Source organism: Culex quinquefasciatus, chromosome 1 (assembly GCF_015732765.1).
Source record: "Culex quinquefasciatus strain JHB chromosome 1, VPISU_Cqui_1.0_pri_paternal, whole genome shotgun sequence".
In the NCBI taxonomy this organism is placed as follows: domain Eukaryota; kingdom Metazoa; phylum Arthropoda; class Insecta; order Diptera; family Culicidae; genus Culex; species Culex quinquefasciatus.
Genome location: NC_051861.1, coordinates 114589502 through 114608913, shown reverse-complemented (window position 1 = coordinate 114608913; position 19412 = coordinate 114589502). Strand labels below are relative to the sequence as shown.

Genomic DNA, 19412 nt, shown 5'->3' with positions numbered 1-19412 from the left:
GTCTTCTTCGGCGTCACAGACAAGTGGAGCTGCTTGGTTTGACAGCTGCGAGTGAGCGCCATTATGGCAACCGTTTTTGGCAGATTGAACGCCATTTTGGCAGCGCATTGGAACATTTTTTCGCCATTATGGCAGCGCTCTTGACAGTTCTAATTGTCTGTGTTGCCATAAAAAAAAGAGACAAGCCAAACTATGGTGGCGTTGTACGTCTAGCAACTAGTAGACGACACTGGCAAGATTTATTGGTTCTTTGCTCGAAAGTGGCACTTTTTCCCTGACGCTCGTGAAGGCGTGTTTTCGTCGTAGTAGGCCTTGAATCTTGACAGCGACGGCGATGATCCAAGCAGGCCTTTGGAGAACGTGTCAACGGCAATTATCGGCCCCGTTAAACGATTGTTGTTTTATGGATAATTTGCTGCGTGCTCCGTGAGTTTTGACTTATTTACGTGGCGTGAGACGGCGTGACGGGTAATTTGTAGTCGTGAATTATGGTGTTGCCTTTCCGGTGTGGGATTCTTTAATTTTAGCTGTCACGTTAAATTAATTTCGACTTATTTCTCAACCGTTTGACAGAGATAAGCTTTTTATAGCAATAAAACCTAGAAATCTGCAGATTTGTAATTATGCTATAAAGAAATAGATTGACATTTCAATCAAAATCTCAAAATTTTCAACCATTTCATCAACGTCAAGTGCCATAATTTAAAACTATTGCCATCAAAACCCCGGCAAACATTCCCACGGCAGCACGACAAATTCAATTTGCGCTGAGCTTATCCCCGGTAACCAAACCGGAAGCTAATCCGGGTTGGTCAGTGCAGCTTTGCCGCCGGAGGCGGCGGAATTAGGCCTTAATCTCTAGCTCAACAGCCCGCACATAGAGCCACACAATGAATCGCGAATATCTTTTGAGCAAATAAGTGTGACGCTGCTGGACCGTGCCATAAAAATCACGGCACTGGCAACACGGATTTCACGCGGCGCAAACGTCAACGGGTTTTATGGCGAAGCCGTTGGCAAATATTTAGTCGTGCTCGATTGTTTTTTTTTTGTTTGTAAACATTGCACGCACACATGGATGTAGATGAAAGGATAGGACTTTTTTATCTGGCGTTTTATTTCGCGATGATGCACGTTTTTATTGCCTACTAAAATGTGTGTTCGGGAGCCCGTGGTGACTTTAGATTAAGCTTAAGAGGGATTTATGGCACGTGAGCTTTCCAGAGTGGGATTTTTTATTTTCGGAAATGTGAGTAGGCCATGATTTTAGGTTATGGAGAGGAACTGATTTCAAGAGTTAAAGTAGGTTTAAAATTTGTGAAAATTCGATGATGAATAGGAATGAAAAGTGAAGACTAAAGAATGAAGACTGGAGACTGGAGACTGAAGACTTTAAACTGAAGACTGAAGACTGAAGACTGAAGACTGGAGACTGAAGACTGAAAATTGAAAACTGGAGACTGAAGACTGAAGACTGAAGACTGAAGACTGAAGACTGAAGACAGAAGACAGAAGACTGAAGACTGAAGACTGAAGACTGTAAACTGAAGACTGATGACTGAGGACAGAAGATAGAAACAGTGGAAAGAAGAATGAAGACTGAGGACAAGAGTTGTCAAAGACAGTTCATCTTCCAGAAAAAAAGCAGCATATTTTTATAGCTCTACAAAATACAACAACAAGCTGAAAAAAAAACACCTTGCAGATCCCTACCAACTTGACTACACAACAAAAAAGGGCAAACCCACAACAGATTTTCCTGCAATAACAATTTGCAATAATCATTACGCGAATTAAATTTCAATGAAGTGTGAATTTGTTTTCTTTTGTCCCTTTGCTAGAAAAAAAAAACATTCACAACACCTCTTCTTTCAGCGTACAATATCTGCACAAAAAATGCTCTTTCCAAGCTGTTATACAACATTTCCTCCCTCCTTCCCTTTGAAATTCGTGGACCATCATGTCATGTGGTTTTCCCTGTAATGATGTTGTCACGAGTGTTCCGAAAATCATCGCAACATAACCTCAAACCCAAGCGCGCATCGAAACAAAAAAAAACCGCAAGAAAAAGGGTGTTAAACCATCAAAATAATTTATCGATAGTTTTATGGCTTCGCGGGCAGCCATAAATTACGTCGCTGCCGTGCTGTCAAGTGTCAAAACTCGGCGCACAACATAACCTCAAACCATGTTTTAGGGCGGAAAGGGGTTGCCGGAGCATACTGTCCATTAAAATTGAGGTTCGAGAATCGGCTGTTTGGTGTTTGACCGGGAGTGCGCTGGACAATAAATAAAAACCACAGCGGCATGTTTTGGCTGCATCTGTGCCGGGATCAACCCTAGAGAGCATCCCTAGGGTGGAATGGGTGAAAGGGGTAATGTTTGTTGTTTATACGTTCGCATAAAGCGATCATTTATCTGCATTTTGTGTGTCTGTGATATGAAATATGTTCCAATAAGAGGCGATGAAATGCACATTTTGTGGTTTTATTGGGAAAGTTGAGGTTAGGAATTAATTAGCCGGACATCTGGCCAGTTTTTGATGCCTGTTTTGGCATAAACTGGATTGATTTGGGATTCAAGTTAATTCTTCAATTACGTAGTTAATGGATGATCCCTTCAGCTGTCAGAATGAATTTTATGTTGTTTTGACGCTGTAAACAACACCTGCTAAAAAGTTGACAACACTGCTTGATATAAAGCAATCTTGCAACTTAGTTGCAAAAAAGATGTTGCAAGTGAGTTACATTCGTTGTAAAAATGGTAAATTTTAGTTGCAAACACAAATTATGTTCGTCCGATATTTTTCTATGTTGAAAAACTAACTGAAATAATAGCCAATTCTTCAAAAACGTAGCCAAAAAAAATGGCAGCACTATAGAAGCAGTTTGAAATGATTTTGCAACTTGTTACAACTAAGTTGTTACACAGATGTTGCAAGTAAGTTCTATTTGACAATTCTTCAATCACGTAGTAAATTAACGATCTTTTTCTTCAAGCTGTCAAAAAATGCTTTGTTTTGCTCGAGCTGCAAACTTCATCAATCTCGCAACGCTACTCGATTTGAAGCGGAAACGCTTATACAACTTTTTTGCAACTTACTTGTTGCAAAGATGTTGCAAATAAGTTACATTTGTTGCTGATACGTTCAAATTAAGTTGCAAAGCAAAATTTATGTTTTGTTTAGTATTTTTCTAGGATTTCCACTTTAGCAAACTCTTTAAATCCACACCACAATTCCCAGTGCAGCCTTTTTTCTAGCCACCGACTCCCGGAATGAATTTTAACGATCAATTATGTCACTTTAGCCGCAACAACGCTCCTTAAATGGACCCATAGGAGCAGTTACCCGGGTTTACCCTAACCCAACGAGACTACATTTATGCCTTGAAAAACAAGGACAAGCCGTACGGATATTCGTGTGTCGAGGGCACACGATAGTGATTATCATTACCATATTAAAAGTGTATATTCTATCCTGTATCCTGCGCTGGGCAGAGATTCCCACTTCAGAGGGTCGTCTTCGACGCCCAAGACCACACGAAGCCTGCAAGAAGAATTCATTTGACCAGAAAATTGGTCCCATATGGCTTATTGTGTGCGCGCTTCAGAGGGTGTCTTTCCCCTGTTTTTGGCGAAGGATTTCGTTTTTTTTTTGTTTGTTGCGATGAACCCTTGTGTATACCCGGGAAAAGTTACAGGACGACAAGGGCTATCCTTGCCGCTGTAATCATCATGAGCTACATACTCTGTGTAGTTTGTTCTGCGGGGATTTTTGGAGGACCGAGATTGTGGGTTGTGGAGGGAGAGGTAATCGATATTATCTTGGTTGGTAGAGCAAATGTTTACTGATGTGGAGGACATGTTTATCTAAATTAGAAACACATCAGATACCTGCTTGTTTTGATGCTTGGACAGCATGCACAGAAGAAAAAAAAATGTGAAAAAAAAAACAAAAATATGTTGAGATTTGAACCAGAGTCTTCGGATTGACAGTCGGAATCGTTACCTCAATGCCAAGCTGGTCCATTGGATTTTAATACTTTCTAATCATCTGAGATCTGACAAACTTCAAGAAAGGTTCGTATAGCGTAGCATAGCATAGCATAGCATTACGAGTCTGTACTTCAACTTGAAGGCAGGGGTCATCCACCCAAAAACAGATGAGACAGAACTCCAATCAATCAGAAGGACACAAGTCGGGAAGATTGCCCGCTTTACAACAGCATCATGTGGTTCACTTCTCGACAAGACAGAGTCCGGTAATACAGTTGTGTGCAAAACTATTTTGCGACGCGCTTATCTAGTTTCTAGGTCGCGTCCAACTAAAAGAGTGTGGACGAGAGGGGGGTTTATCTAATCTCGACGCAACGACAACAACAACCACGAGGGTGAATGTGCAATTTAGCCTGTTTCAGCGAATTGCACTTGCAATAGTGGGCAAATATCATAAATTTTTGCACACTTGGTAAACGTACGCCAGCGTACCTGCTAGCATCAGGCACAAGGTTAACGCCGACGTCAAGTTATTCACGGTGAAACGGTGTGTTACGACCCGTCTTTTTTGCGTACTTTTCCACCGGAAACTACCGTGTTGAAGGTTTGTTGAAAAGAACACGGAAAACCTAGTCGTGAATAAATGTTCATGAAACCGTGAATCGGAACTGTCAAATCATGAAACATTTTCATGTTTAAAAGTGACACTTCAGCGTTACGTTTGAGGCGTTACGGAACGTAACGCAAAACAAGTTTTGTTTCTGTCAAATCTTGTTTGCAACATGTTGCACAACTGTCAAATCAAGTTGCAAAGCTCGAAGTCACATTTTTTTCCGTTTCCCAACCTTCCCAACCGTGAACAATCGCGGGAAATTTGTACACTTGTTGCCATCAACGTCCTCGAACGTCGACCTCTCGTCGTGTTATACAACGCCATAACCGTAACGCGGCGGTGTCGTACCGTGACGTGTCCTGAACCTTCCTTCGTCGTTGGATTCTCTCTGGGTGCCAACAGCGAAATAACTACTTTGGGCGCGTATAAAAAAAGAGCAGGTTACAGCCTTCAAGCTGTGCCGGGAACGGAGCTCCTCTGGAGCTCGAGAAGGGTAAAGCTACGCAATTTGTAGTGCGGGGTTTTCGGGGGAATCGACGCTGGAGATTGACAGCGAAATAGTTATGACGTGCTCGACTGGATGTGTTGTTCAACATCCCCCTTAATACACCGAGCGTAGCTTCAATCGTTAAATTACTTTTTCTAACAAAGCAACAATCAAATTACGATCCACGATTCCGGAATGTTAAGGACCACTTACACTAATCCGATGCCAAATAAACTTGAGCAATCCCCTCGAAAGCCATAAAGCAAATCTTTACGAGTCCAACCATCGTTTAATTACTGTTGGTCACCTCCTCAACGTTGAAACCCGACATTTTCTCACGAAATTGAAAGAAAACCGATGATTTGTGCCCCCCTCCTTCGCTAGCTTTAAATAATTGTCTAGTATTTATAACTCGCTACCGACAAAACGACGAAAACCGTAACGCATTCCGGCCTGGCATTCCGGCATGGCCGCAGACCTTAAGTAATGGCGGTCGCGGCTGAATTCTTCGTGGTTGTTTTGTTGTGCTACACGAGAATCTTCAAAAAGTTGGCAACACTGTTCAATTGGAAGCTGTCAAATCGTTTTTGCAACTTGTTTGCAACAAAGATGTTGCAAACAAGTTACACTTGTTGCAACAGCTGTCAAATTATGTTGCAAAGTTTGTTTTTCGATTCTTTTAATGATTTTCGAACATTTCCTCACAAAAATTGATAAATACAATAAATGTAAACATAACCTCCACCTCCTTGAAAACAAAAGCAAACAGCACCACCTCATCATAATTTGTCTCAATAAAACCTGTCACAGGATGTGATAAATTTTGCATACACCAGCTGTTGCGTTTTCCACCATCGCCACCGCCACCGTGGTTGCTTTTTAAGGAAAACCACTCCAGCGTGGCCCGACTCGGTTCCACTCATCCCTAGAACCGTCCTTTCCGAGGTGTCACTTGGTCACGCTCAATCTGGCGCGCCATTATTTGTCACTTTTGTGTTCGAGAAAGAGCCCTCTTGGGCAAGGACGCTCCGCGAGTCAATGTTAAAGTTGTTTTGGGACTGTTCTTACTGGGGAAGTGCTGTAAATTTGTAGAGAAATCAAACTTCTTGGCAAAATTTAATGTTACATCATCATTTCGTCAATGATCAAACTTGTTTGCGTCAAGTATTTACTAAACTTCAAAAAAAAATCTTTGTTATGAAACAAGAAATCAAGTCTCCACAACGTCTTTGTCAAAACCTTTTCAATATTAAAGAGTTATTAGACTATGGCAAACTTGGCACACAAACAAACAAATTCGCACTTTTTTGTGTTTGACAGCCAAACTCACAAACTTGATTGCAAAAAAATCGCAAGCAAAGCCAAAGCTGACTTTTCTACAAACAAATCCAGGCAAACAAACAAAACAGGCAAACTGCCTAACTGTCAAAAAGTTTACTTGTTTGTCGTAGTCAACACGCACGTTTCAAATCATTCAGTTTTCGTCAAAACCGAACCAACTCAGAAATGAGTAAAGGGAGCATCTGTCAAATTTGAGTGAATTTCACTCAGATCTGGGCGAATATAACTCAGTTTTCGTGGAATTCTTAGTGAAATTCACTCAAATTTGACAGATGTCTCCTTTACTCATTTCTGAGTAGGTTCGGTTTTGGCGAAAAATGATTGATTTGAAACGTGCGTGTAGTACTTCCTTACTAGCAAAACATTATAATTAGGCCAATTTCGAAGTGTAAACACAGAGTCTATCCTGCTCGTTCCAAATGTAAACATCAACTGACGTGAGCAGGACAGACTCCTTGTATTCGTTAAATATCAACCCTCTGGCACCACTGTAAATGGTTAGAACGTTTGACAGTCACCAAAACCTCGAAGAGCCCACGTAGCAGTATTAGTGAAGAGCCCACGTTGTTTATCGTGGGCTCTTCACTAATACTACTACGTGGGCCCTGTGAGTGTAGCAGTATTGGTGTTGTCTGTTTGTTTACACCAAATCTTCTAGAAACATCACTTTTTTGTGTGCAAATCTGTTACGAAAAAAAGGTGAGAACTGTTGCTTCCGATTGACCGGGAAGATTTGCCGGGTAGCACTGGACCGGGGACTGGCCAAGTCCCGCTGTTGATCCTTCCGAACAACTCGCTGCAATCTCCGGCAGGGGAGTAACCGACCAAGTGCAGAAACATCCGTGATTCCGGTGATTGTGGCGGAGCTGGTCTTTCCGAGCATCATTCGATGACCTTCTCCGAGGACTGGCCCACTCCCGCTGTCGACTCGCACAGGGAATCGAAGGAATCGAAGTTCATCGCGAAGTGGTCCGAACTAGGGTCCGAACAAATCTGAACTTTGAACTTGCAAAACCGTCTTCATCGCCACTTCGCGGGGCTTTTATCCATAGTCTCTGGCGGATAGGGTCTAGTGGGGGGGGGAACTAGTGTTTGGAAATCCGTCCCGTGTCGTTATTTTCTAATGGAAATCATTTCAACATTATGAAATTATGCCTTTTTTACCACGCGGTTTGTTTATTTTCAAATTTTGACAGCAAATGCGTTCTTCATCTTCTTTGTTGTCTTCATGTTTGCGTCGAACATTAAGGTTTCATAAACATGGCCGTCGTGACAGAGGGCTGTTAAATATCCATCAATTCTCCGTCAAGTATCCATCAAATCTCCGTCAAACATTCATCAAATCTCCGTCAAATATGCATCAAATCTCCGTCAAATGACCACAAATCTTAACATTCCGATAAGTTTTGATCAAGCAAGGTCCCACAACTCCACTAGGTGACCACATTTGACACTTTTCAATGAGAAAGTGGCATTCTTCACGGCTAATTGATCACCCTCTGCAGCGTCCAAACTCCGGCGTTCCCGGGCTTTCCCCGAAGAAGATAATCATAAATAAACAAATTTCCCGAAAAAAGGGAAACGAAAAATTGAGCAATTTGTTTTTCCTCCCCGTCATCTCTGCTCACGAAAAACGGATACATTTTACGTGATATTTTTTAATCCCTCATTTCCCTCCGGTTTGGCGCGCGTTTTTTCGAGGGGTGTGTCACTTTTGCCACTTGCAGCCTAGGGGGTGACTTCACCCCCTTTGTAGAATTGTTGGTTTCTTCGATGTAACAAAATTGTAATCTAATTGAGCGCTATTATGTCGGTTTAATTTGTTTAATTGTGATAACACAATGCGATTACATCATCATCGTCGACGGATTCTTTGCGATTGCAGGGACTCCCCTCCCCTCGGAATTTCGCACTTGGCGCGGCATCTGTGGCCATCCCGATTGACACCAGAAGTTCATTATGATGGGATTATGGCAGCAAGTGTTTGGAGAAATCTGAGGGAGAAATGTCCTCGAAAGTGTGGGCAACAAACTCACACAACAGCTGTCAAATTCGCATTTTGCAACATCTTCGAGAATGACAACAAAAGTTTCAAATTAAACGTTGTTGCAACTTGTTTCAATTTATTTGCTACAAAGATGTTGCAAAATAATTTGACATCGCAAACATCAAATGTAACTGATCTGCAACATCTTTGTCGTGAACAAGTTGCAACGTGTTGGAAAATGGGTTCGACTACTTTGAATTAAACAGTGTTGCAATTTTTTGTGCTTGCAGTATGTTGCAACAAATTCGCAACAAAGATGTTGCAAACTAGTTTCAAAATCGGTTAGAAAACTTTGAATTAAGCAGCGTAAACAATGTTTTGCTGAGTGTTTAATGTTTCAACATGTTGCAATTTGTTAGCTACAAAGATGTTGGACACAAATAACATTTCTTGCAAACGATTTCAAAACAAGTTTTTAGACTGCTTTGCAACATAAGTTGTAACATGTTGCAAAATCGGTTAGTTTGCTCTGAATCAAGCAATGCTTCCATTTTTTAAAGTTATTGCTGAATGTTGAAACACGGTGCAACAATTTTTCAATGAAAATGTTGCAAACAGGTTACACTTGTTGCAATAGCTGTCAAAAAATGTTGCAAAGCATATTTTTTATTAATTTATTTACATTTCATAGTAAAAATAGAGTTCAACTTTAAAAAGTAAAGGTAAGTATGAAATTAATCATAATTTTACACCTTTATCAGCAAATGTAACTGATCTGTAACATCTTTGTTGTAAACAAATTGTAAAATGTTGCAAATCGGTTAGACAACTCTAAATCAAACAGTTATTGGTAATTGCTAAATGTTTCAACATGTTGCACCTTTTTGTTACAAAAATGTTGCAAACAGGTTACATTTGTTGCAACAGCTGTCAAATTAAGTTTTAAAACAAGTTTCAAGATTAGTTTGATGTTTCGTAGTCAATGTTGAGATCAGTTTGGTGGTAAAATTCTTTGTTGCGAACCAGTTGCAACACGTTGCAAAATCGGTTAGTTAGCTCTGAATCAACCGATGCTGCCATTTTTTCAGTTATTGCTGAATGTTGCAACTTTTTTTTACTGCAGAGATGTTGCAAATAGGTTACACTTGTTGCAACAGCTATCAAAACAAGGTGCAAAGCAAGTTTTTTGATTTATTTCTCATTCCATAGCAAAAATAGAGTTCAACTTTGAAAAGAAAAGGGAAGTATGAAATAAATCATAAAAGCATGATTTGTAACATGATTTTACTCCTATATCTGCAAATGCAACTGATCTGTAACATCTTTGTAAAATGATGCAAAATCGGTTAGACAACTCTATTGTTGCACCTTTTTTCTACAACTTAGATGTTGCAAACAGGTAACATTTGCTGCAACAGCTGTCAAAACAAGTTACAATGCTAGTTTTTTGAATCATTTGACGTTTTGTAGTGAATGTTGTGATCAGTTTCGTGGTAACATTCTTAGTTGCAACATGTTGCAGAGATGTTGCAAATAGGTTACATTTGTTGCAAACGCAGTCAAAACAAGTTGCAAAGCAGATTTTTCGATTCATTTGACGTTTTTCTATGCTTCACATAAACACTCTTTCGTTACAAGCGAAAAAAAAGGGTTGAAAATCTAAAAAATCAACATGTTGCACCTTTTTTCTGCAACAGAGATGTTGCAAACAGGTTACATTTGTTGCAAAAGCTGTTAAAACAAGTTGCAATGATAGTTTATTTAATCATTTGTCGTTTTGTAGTGAATGTTGCGATCAGTTTCGTGGTAAAATTCTTAGTTGCAACATGTTGCAAAGATGTTGCAAATAGGTTACATTTGTTGCAAACGCAGTCAAAACAAGTTGCAAAGCAGATTTTTCGATTCATTTGACCTTTTTCTATGCTTCACATAAACACTCTTTCGTTACAAGCGAAAAAAGGGTTGAAAATCTAAAAAAATCTACATGTTGCACCTTTTTTCTGCAACTAAGATGTTGCAAACAGGTTACATTTGTTGTAAAAGCTGTTAAAACAAGTTGCAATGATAGTTTTTTGAATCATTTGACGTTTTGTAGTGAATGTTGCGATCGGTTTCGAGGTAACATTTTTAGCTACAAACAAGTTGCAACATGTCGCAAAGATGTTGCAAAGATGTTGCAAAGATGTTCCAAATAGGTTACATTTGTGGCAAACGTCGTCAAAACAAGTTGCAAAGCAGATTTTTCGATTCATTTGACGTTTTTCTATGCTTCACACTTATACTGTTTCATTACTGACGAAAAAAGGTCGAAAAATCTATAAAAATCCAACTTTAGGCAGCTGCATTCGTCAGCAGGTCGTGACACTAGTAACAGTTACTACTGCTGTGACTGAATGAGTGAGAGCGATCGCTGAGGTGGGATTAAGGGCAGACGCGTGTTAAATGAGGCCGGGAGATTCTTTGCTTCGAAAGGCAGTATGTCTGCATAACGGTTGATGAATGTTTGGAGGAATGCTTTTATTGGTGTTAATTTTTTGATGGTCGACTTGCATCGGCTAATAAAGTCACCTTTTTGGAGGTTATTTGGAAAGTTTAAATTTTCGCTGAACCTTGCTGTTTACAGAAGTTCACTTCCTCCTAAAAATAATTTAAAATGACCCAAAACGAACTCTTCCATGAAACATTCTTCACGAAAGCAAACCAAAACTTCTCAATTTCAACAAACCAAAAAAATGCACTCTCCCAGAACGTCTCAAAACACAATACGCTGTGTATCGCGACTTCAAGTCACGTCCTTTCTTCTCGCCTCTTGCTTCTTAACAAAAAGGACTCGCACAGATCTTCATTCCTGGGTCGTCGCCGAAGTCCCGATGGAAAATGCGTTAAGCAAAATTTACTCCCCGAAAAAAATCAGTCCGACGCCGGGCCAACTCTCTATCTTCATAAATCTCAATTTAAACATTTCGTCCTCCGGAAAATGAGGGGGGGGAGGGGTTGGAAAATCGATTTTCCCAACACACACGCACTACAATGGAATCGAGAGATGGGGTAAAGGGGGACAGAAGCGATGGCGTCCCGATGATGATGATGATGATGATCCTCATAATCGTGCCCGGAATCGGTGCGGCGGCATCCCTTTTTTTCTTGCCACTATGGGACCAATGGGGAAGAGATATGGGGGCTAGAGTTAAGGCAAGGTATTGATTTTTGGCCCGAATAAACTCGCCAAATCGGTTCGTTGGGTGAATATTTACGACTCTTTCGGGAGCCGTCGTTACGAGTTACATGCAAGAAGAAGAAGAAGAGTGCGAAAACCCCCGAAAAGAGGTGATGATTTAGTGTATTTATTTAACGGGAAACCCAATATTTATGTACACGATCTTCGGGCCCTTCGAGGGAACCATAAATTATGTATTATCTGCTCGTTTGTCCCGGCATCGGAGGCCATCTGGACCCGGGGTCCTTCTGCCCGAGACAGCAGTGTGTGTCGTCCTTTCTCTCTTTCCCAAGGAAAAGAGTTAACAAGAAGGCAACGAAATAAAGAACTCTCTGTGCGAAGGAAAAGAAATGGGTTCGGTCTTGGCTGGAAAGTGGTGCAATATGAACCCGCCCGGGACGGTTGGTAAAGTGAAACCCGAGTGATTCCTGTTTTATGAGCTGTTTGATGGATTCCGTAAGGACTAGCAAGTGAGTGAGAATTTTCTTGGGTAGACAGTGTGGAGCCAGATGGAAGACTGATAATTTAAAGTACTGGGAATGTTACTTTTAAGAATTTTATTCAAAAACTGTGACGATTTTCAGGATTTTCTGTCTTTTTTGTCCCAACTGTACATCTGTCTCATTAGTCTCCATGTCTAACCAATTATTTTGAACCATCTTTTTTTTCTATCACAATCTTCTTTCTGTCTCAATTGGCATTCTGTCTCATCTAACTCAAAAGCCGTTCAGTCCCATCATTCTCCCTGTCTCAATTGTCTTTCTGTCTCAAATGTCTTTCTGTCTCAACTGTCTTTCTGTCTCAAATGTCTTTCTGTCTCAACTGTCTTTCTGTCACAACTATCTTTTTGTCTGAACTGTCTGAACTGTCTCAACTGTCTTTTTGTCTCAATTGTCTTTCTGGCTCAACTGTCTTTTTGTCTCAACTATCTTTTTGTCACAACTGTCTTTTTGTCTCAACTGTCTTTCTGTCTCAACTGTCTTTCTGTCACAACTATCTTTTTGTCTCAACTGTCTTTCTGTCACAACTATATTTTTGTCTCAACTGTCTTTCTGTCTCAAATGTCTTTCTGTCTCAACTGTTTTTCTGTCTTTACTATCTTTTTGTCTCAACTATCTTTTTGTCTCAACTGTCTTTCTGTCTCACCTGTCTTTCTGTCTCAACAGTCTTTTTGTCACAACTATCTTTCTGTATCTACCATCATTTTGTCTCAACTTTCTTCCTGTCTCAATTGTCTTTTTGTCTCAACTGTCTTTCTGTCTCAAATGTCTTTCTGTCTCAACTGTCTTTCTGTCTTAACTATCTTTTTGTTTCAATTATCTTTTTGTCTCAACTGTCTTCCGGTCAAAACTATCTTTTTGTCTGAACTGTCTGAACTGTCTCAATTGTCTTTTTGTCTCAGCTGTCTTTCTGTCTCAACTGTCTTTTTGTCTCAACTATCTTTTTTGTTTCAGCTGTCTTTCTTTCTCAACTATCTTTTAGTCACAACTGTCTTTTTGTCTCAACTATCTTTTTGTCTCAACTGTCTTTCTGTCTCAACTGTCTTTCTGTCACAACTATCTTTTTGTCTCAACTGTCTTTCTGTCTCAAATGTCTTTCTGTCTCAACTGTTTTTCTGTCTTTACTATCTTTTTGTCTCAACTGACTTTCTGTCGCAACTGTCTTTCTGTCTCAACTGTCTTTCTGTCACAATTATCTTTTTGTCTCAACTGTCTTTCTGCCTCAACCATCATTTTGTCTCAACTGTCTTTCTGTTTCAACTGTCTTTCTGTCTCAACCATCATTTTGTCTCAACTGTCTTTCTGTCTCAACTATTTTTTTGTCACAACTGTCTTTCTGTATCAACTTTCTTTCTGTCTCAATTGTCTTTCTGTCTCAACTGTCTTTCTGTCACAACTATCTTTTTGTCTCAACTGTCTTTCTGTCTCAGCTGTCTTTTTGTCTCAACTGTCTTTTTGTCTCAACTATCTTTCTGTCTCAACTGTCTTTCTGTCTCAACTATATTTTTGTCTCAACTGTCTTTTTGTTTCGTGTTTTTTTTTTCTCTAACCTGTCATTTTGTCTCAATTAACTTTGCGTCCCACCAGTCTTTCTGTCCCAACTGTCAAAAATCTACATACAAAAAGCTCAATACTCACACTTCAACTTCTCCAGCGGCTCGTGCAGCGACGGGTGCTGATGGTGGTGGTGGTGATGCCCGCCCAAATCACCCGCCCCATGGTGCAGGTGTCCCAGCCCGCCGCTGTTGATCCCCGACGGGCTCATCAGGCTGGTCAGCGCCGAACTGACACTAACCCCCGTCACCGAGTCGTGCAGCGACCCGTGGTGGTGGTGGTTGTGACTGTTGTGACTGTTGTGATGCCCCAAATGGTGCTCGTTTGTCCCATTCGAGGTTGTCCCACCACCACCACCTCCTCCTCCTCCTCCTCCGCCATTGCCGACCAGGTCCTGCAGGCAGAGCCCGCTGGCGTCGGCCATCGCGTCCAGGCCACCGGTTCCGGCTCCCGTTCCGCCGGCACCGGTGACCGTCCCGCCACCGCCCCGCTCCATCACGGACTGTGGATATAACGAGCCCAGCTGGTTATGGCCACCGCCCGGGAAGATGTCCTTGTACGGCCGGAGATAAATCGTTTTGACTGTTTGTGGGTACCGGGGGTCGCAAAAAATTGGTAAGGGGTTAGGTGGGACGGTACGTCCCAAGGTTGGTTGAACTCGAAGCGAGTTCGGTGGTTTTAAGATGTTTGAGCTACTGTTGTTTGGAAATTTTGGACCTGGAATTGAGAAGAGAAATTGATATTAGAATTTTTTTTTCTCTAATGCAAAAAGAATAAAAATGTTCAACAGCAAAAAACGCTTATTTAATTAGCGCCGAGGCATCCAACGAAAAATCACGTACCCGTTAGTGCTAATACCGACTAATCCCGCGCCCGGAATAGCCGCATGCCCTCCTTCTCCCTTTTCTACTAGGTAAAGGCAAAAAATATTGAACCAGACAGAACCGGGGCTGTCCCACCCAACGTGGGGATTAGCCACCCCGGGATTTTAAAGTCAACTTTGCAAGCTTCCTCCGACATCGCCCAGCAAAAAAAAACTTTTCCTCCAACAAATCAAAATTGTTTCAAATTGAAGGTAAAACTCCGATAGTATCACTTCAAGTTTACGACCTCGTTCTTCCACACACTCGTGCTGCACACCACTTGAGTAGGAATATTTTACGAACTCTTCCGCAAATATATCTCGCCCACATGAGAGCGACGACGTCGTCGTCCTGCGGGCTGCATAACTTGCAGGGGCACACGCTTCCTTAAGGTTGTCATGCCCTCCCTCTAACGACAGTAACATTGGCCATAACTCTCGGGAGGGTAGGTACAAAGAGCGTCTTCTTCGTTTTTGCCGAGGTTTCGAAATCGGAGAGCCCCACAAAATCAGGATGGAGGATGAAGGTCGCGCAGAGGGTGGGGGGACGGGAATAAAAACAGATCATAACCATAAACTATACCTAATAAAGTTTGTAAGCTTTTTGTACGTGTTTCGTGCCTTGTTAAGGAAGAGGAAATTTTGCTGAATTGAGTGTTGGGACAGTGTTGGTGGATTTTTTTGGAAATTTTGAGGACAGATGCACAGAAACCTCAAAAGATGCTATTGAGACAGAATGAGACAGAAGTGTCTAAAAAGCACAGATAAGTCAAAATTACAGTTACTGAGACAAAAGGTCATTATCGATCAAAAAGAATGACAGATAAACAACTGACAGCGAAATTAGAATGCTCAAAAGACAGTTGAGACAAAATTTAGATGAGACAGCATAGAAAGCTGAGACAGATATCCAGGATCAAAGAGACAAATAACACAGAACGACTCATTAGACACAAAGGCTTCAGTGACAGAATGACAGTTGGGACAGAAAGAAAGGTGAGACAGACAAACAGATGAGACAGAAAGCCAGGTGGGACAGAGAGACAGGCGAAACATAAGGTCAGGTTGGACAAAGTAATTGCTCAGACATAACAACAGGTGAAAAGGTAAGTGGAACACAATAACAGATGAGACAGACATACAGATGAGACAGAAGAAATAGATAAGACAGAAAGCTAGGTGGGACAGAAAGACAAACGAGTCACACAGTAAAGTGTGACAGATGGATTGTTCAGACATAAATACAGACGAAACACAAAGAAAAATTGCTGAGCCTTAAAAACAGATGAAAAGGTAGGTGGGACACAATAACCGATGAGACAGAAAGAAAGATATAACATTAGCCAGATGGGACAGAAAGACAAGCGAACAAACAAAGCAAGGTGGGACAGATGGATTGCTCAGACATGAAGACAGATGGCAAAGTAGATGGGACACAATAACAGATGAGATAAAGAAAACAGATGAGACACAAAAGGAGGTAGGACAGGAAGATAGATAAAATACAAAACAAGGTGGAGCAGGAGGGATTGCTCAAGCACGCGCTTAGACATGAAGGCAGATGGCATGGTAGATGGGACACAATATCAGATGAGACAGAAATAAAGACGAGACAAAAAAACAGATTAGACAGAAAGCAAGGTGGGACAAAAAGACAGAAGAAACACAAGGAAAAGTAGGTAGGACACATTAACAGATAAAACAGAAAGTCAGATGAGACAGAAAAGTAGGTGACATAGAAAAATATATTAAACAGAAAAATAGGTGGATCAGAAAGACAGATGAGACAGAAAGGTAGGTAGGACAGAAAGACAGATGAGACAGAAAAGTAGGTGGGACAGAAAACCAGATGAAATAAAAAAATGGGTGGGACAGAAAGATAGATGAGACAGAAAAATCGATTAAAAGATGGAACAGAAATACAAATGGGACACAACGTTGGGATAAAAAGACAAAAGAGACAAAACGACAACTGAGACAGTAAAATAGATAAGACAAAAAGACAGATAAGACATAAAAATCGATTAACAGATGAAATAGAAAAGTAGGTGGACAGAAAACCAGATCAGACATAAAAATAGGTGGGACAGAAAGACAGATGAGACAGACAAATCCGTTAACAGATAGTATAGAAAGACGGATGGGACAAAACGACAGTTGATACAGAAATACGAATGAGACAGAACGACAAGTAAGACAGTAAGGTAGATGGGACAGAACAAAAGATAAGACAGAAAAATCAATTAACAGATGGAATAAAAATATAGATGGGACAAAACGTTTGGTCAGAAAAACAGAAGATAACAAGCGACAAATGAGACAGTAAGGTAGATAAGACAGAAAGACAGATAAGATAGAAAAGTCGATTAACAAATGAAACAGAAAGACAGATGAGACAGAAAGGAAGGTGGAACAGAAAACCAGATGAGACAGCAAAATAGGTGGGACAGTTGAAATAGGAAAGGTCTGGTAGGACAGAAAGACAGATGAGACAGAAAGGTAACTGGGACAGAAAACATGAAGAGACAGAAAATAGGTGGGACAGCTGAAATAGAAAAAGTCAGGTGGGAGAGAAAGACAGATGAGACAGAAAGCCAAATGGGATAGATGAGACAGAAAAAACTATATGAAACAGGAAGGAAGCGGAAAGAGTGAAAATCATGAGCCAACAAAACTGTGGAGGCAAACAAAGTAGATGAGACATAAAATCAGTTTCGACAAACAAAATTTAATCAACTGAATTTCAAATTTCAAATTCTAATAAAAGCCAAAACGTGTTTCCAACCTTAAAAAAATCTCTAAACACACAAAAAACACATTTCAATCGTCGCCAGATTAGAATAAAACAACACCCAGAAAAAACAACCCTCCAGAAAATCGATTCCTTAGGCCACGCGACGCGGAAAATCCATTTTCATTTTCTTCAAACCCCCTCCCCGACCCCTCAAAAAAGTGGCAGTAAAATGGAGGGTGTACGGGGGGGGAAAGCACTCCCTCGTGTGTTCATCTGTTTGCAATGATTTTTCTTCTCCATTACCGCGACGACAAAGAAGAAGAAGAAGAAGAAGAGGGGTGACGTCGCCATTGATTGTCAAGAATGGGTTCAAGAAAAGTGGCAAGGGGGTGGAAACTTGGGTGGAATGAGGGGGTTTCTCCCTCGTTTTGTAGCGACACAAGTTTTCTCTTTCGCAGAGAGAGTGCGCACTGGTGTTACTCAGAGAGAGAGGGGAGAGGTTGAAAGGTAGTTTGAGGATGGGGTTGGGGGGGAAATGTCTTGTTTAAGATTATTTGAGTGACTTGTTTTTGGAGTAGAGAAAATGGAGGAAATTGAAATGGAAATTGCTTGTGAGCTTAGATTTTCGTTTGTATGGTTTTAGTGAGTGCGAGAAATTTTTGTTTTGATTTTTTTTTATGTTTTTGCAGTCAATTAACATTTGAAAAAAATTATAAATCTTTAAATTAACGATAAAATGGTAAAATATGCAACCCTGTCTCAAACAAAAAGAAATCTAGATTGAAATCTAAATGACTAAATTATTTTAAATATGACTTTATAAAATTAAAAATCTGGCAACCCTATAAAGAAACCTCACTACTAAAATTGTGTGTGGGTCTTGTTTAAAAACCTAAAATGTAGTGAAAATTCAAGAACTGTCTTTTTGCCTATTCAATGTAATAAATAAGTTTATCTATTACTTAAAATTTGTGATGATTTGAATGAATTTTAAAACTTTCATTCAAATGTCGTAAATTTTGATGCATTTATCTTCTTAAACTTTATCTCTAGGTAATAAAAATGACTTATTGCACAAATTGCTTCTTGACGTGTCTTTATTAGCATCGCTTTATATTTAATTTAATATGTAACATAACTTATAAAGTTTGAAGATCTGGCATCAAAAAGCACTTATAAAATTGTTTTCTTTGATCATCTTTGAATAAGCAACCTTAAAACTTGTAAGTTCACTTAAAAAGTTTGAACATTTGGCATCGCTGATAAATGAATAAAAAATTATAAATTATAAAATGAATAAAAAAATATGGATACCTTTTAAACTTCAATGATCTGGTAACCCTGCAAAGAGTTATAACCACTTAAGTGGATTTTTCTTAACTTTTCTTGTCGAGAACCTCACAACATGTTTTAATGAAAAAGTTAATAATTCAATGTTTGCAGGATTTAAAAAAATTCAGTTGATTTATACTGCTTAGGGATCTGGCAACCCTGTAAAAATCTAACACAACTTCAATAAATTTGTTAATTTTTTTCAAAATCCAAACGCTCATTTTATGGACATAGTTGGATCGGTGATTGAATAAATTTTAATAGGTAACTTGATATTTTTTTAGACTTTTTCTAAAGTTTGTTGAATTGGCAACCCTGCAAAGAAACATCACCACTTAAGTGAAATAATCTAAGTTTTCTAGTCCCAAATTTGTAAATATTGATGAAAACGTTTCTTTTGCAACATACCATTCTCGGTAGAATATTTAATGACTTTTTAGAACGATTTATACAGTTAAGAAATCTGGCAACCCTGAAAAAAGATTTCGTCGTCTAATTGGAATTATTTTTAGCATTTCTACTCTAAAAAGCAATTATTCTGATAAAAATGTGTATTTAGTAAAAACTTAAGTTGCAATTTTTAGACTTTTGAGTCAACAAATAGAAATTGAAGATCTGGAAACACTGTAAACCACTTTTTAAACAGTTCAGTATTTTTGAAACTTTTCCAGTCCAAATACCGTAAATTTGCATGTCACTTTAAAAAAAATGTTCGATAGGTTTTGAATGAATCTTTTCAAAGAGTCAAAAATATAACTGAACTGGCAACCTTATATTAATATTTGAGGA

General features: G+C 39.7%; 1 protein-coding gene across 1 annotated transcript in view; it reads right to left on the bottom strand.

Moving 5' to 3' along the window:
• The window catches only part of LOC6045262 (pituitary homeobox homolog Ptx1), a 59428-nt gene that overhangs the window by 28115 nt on the left and 11901 nt on the right, over positions 1-19412 (bottom strand). The window contains exon 2 of the mRNA XM_038266774.1: positions 13780-14412. Coding sequence (XP_038122702.1) covers positions 13780-14191 — 412 coding nt within the window. The 5' untranslated portion in view covers positions 14192-14412. The remainder of the gene's footprint in view (positions 1-13779; positions 14413-19412) is intronic.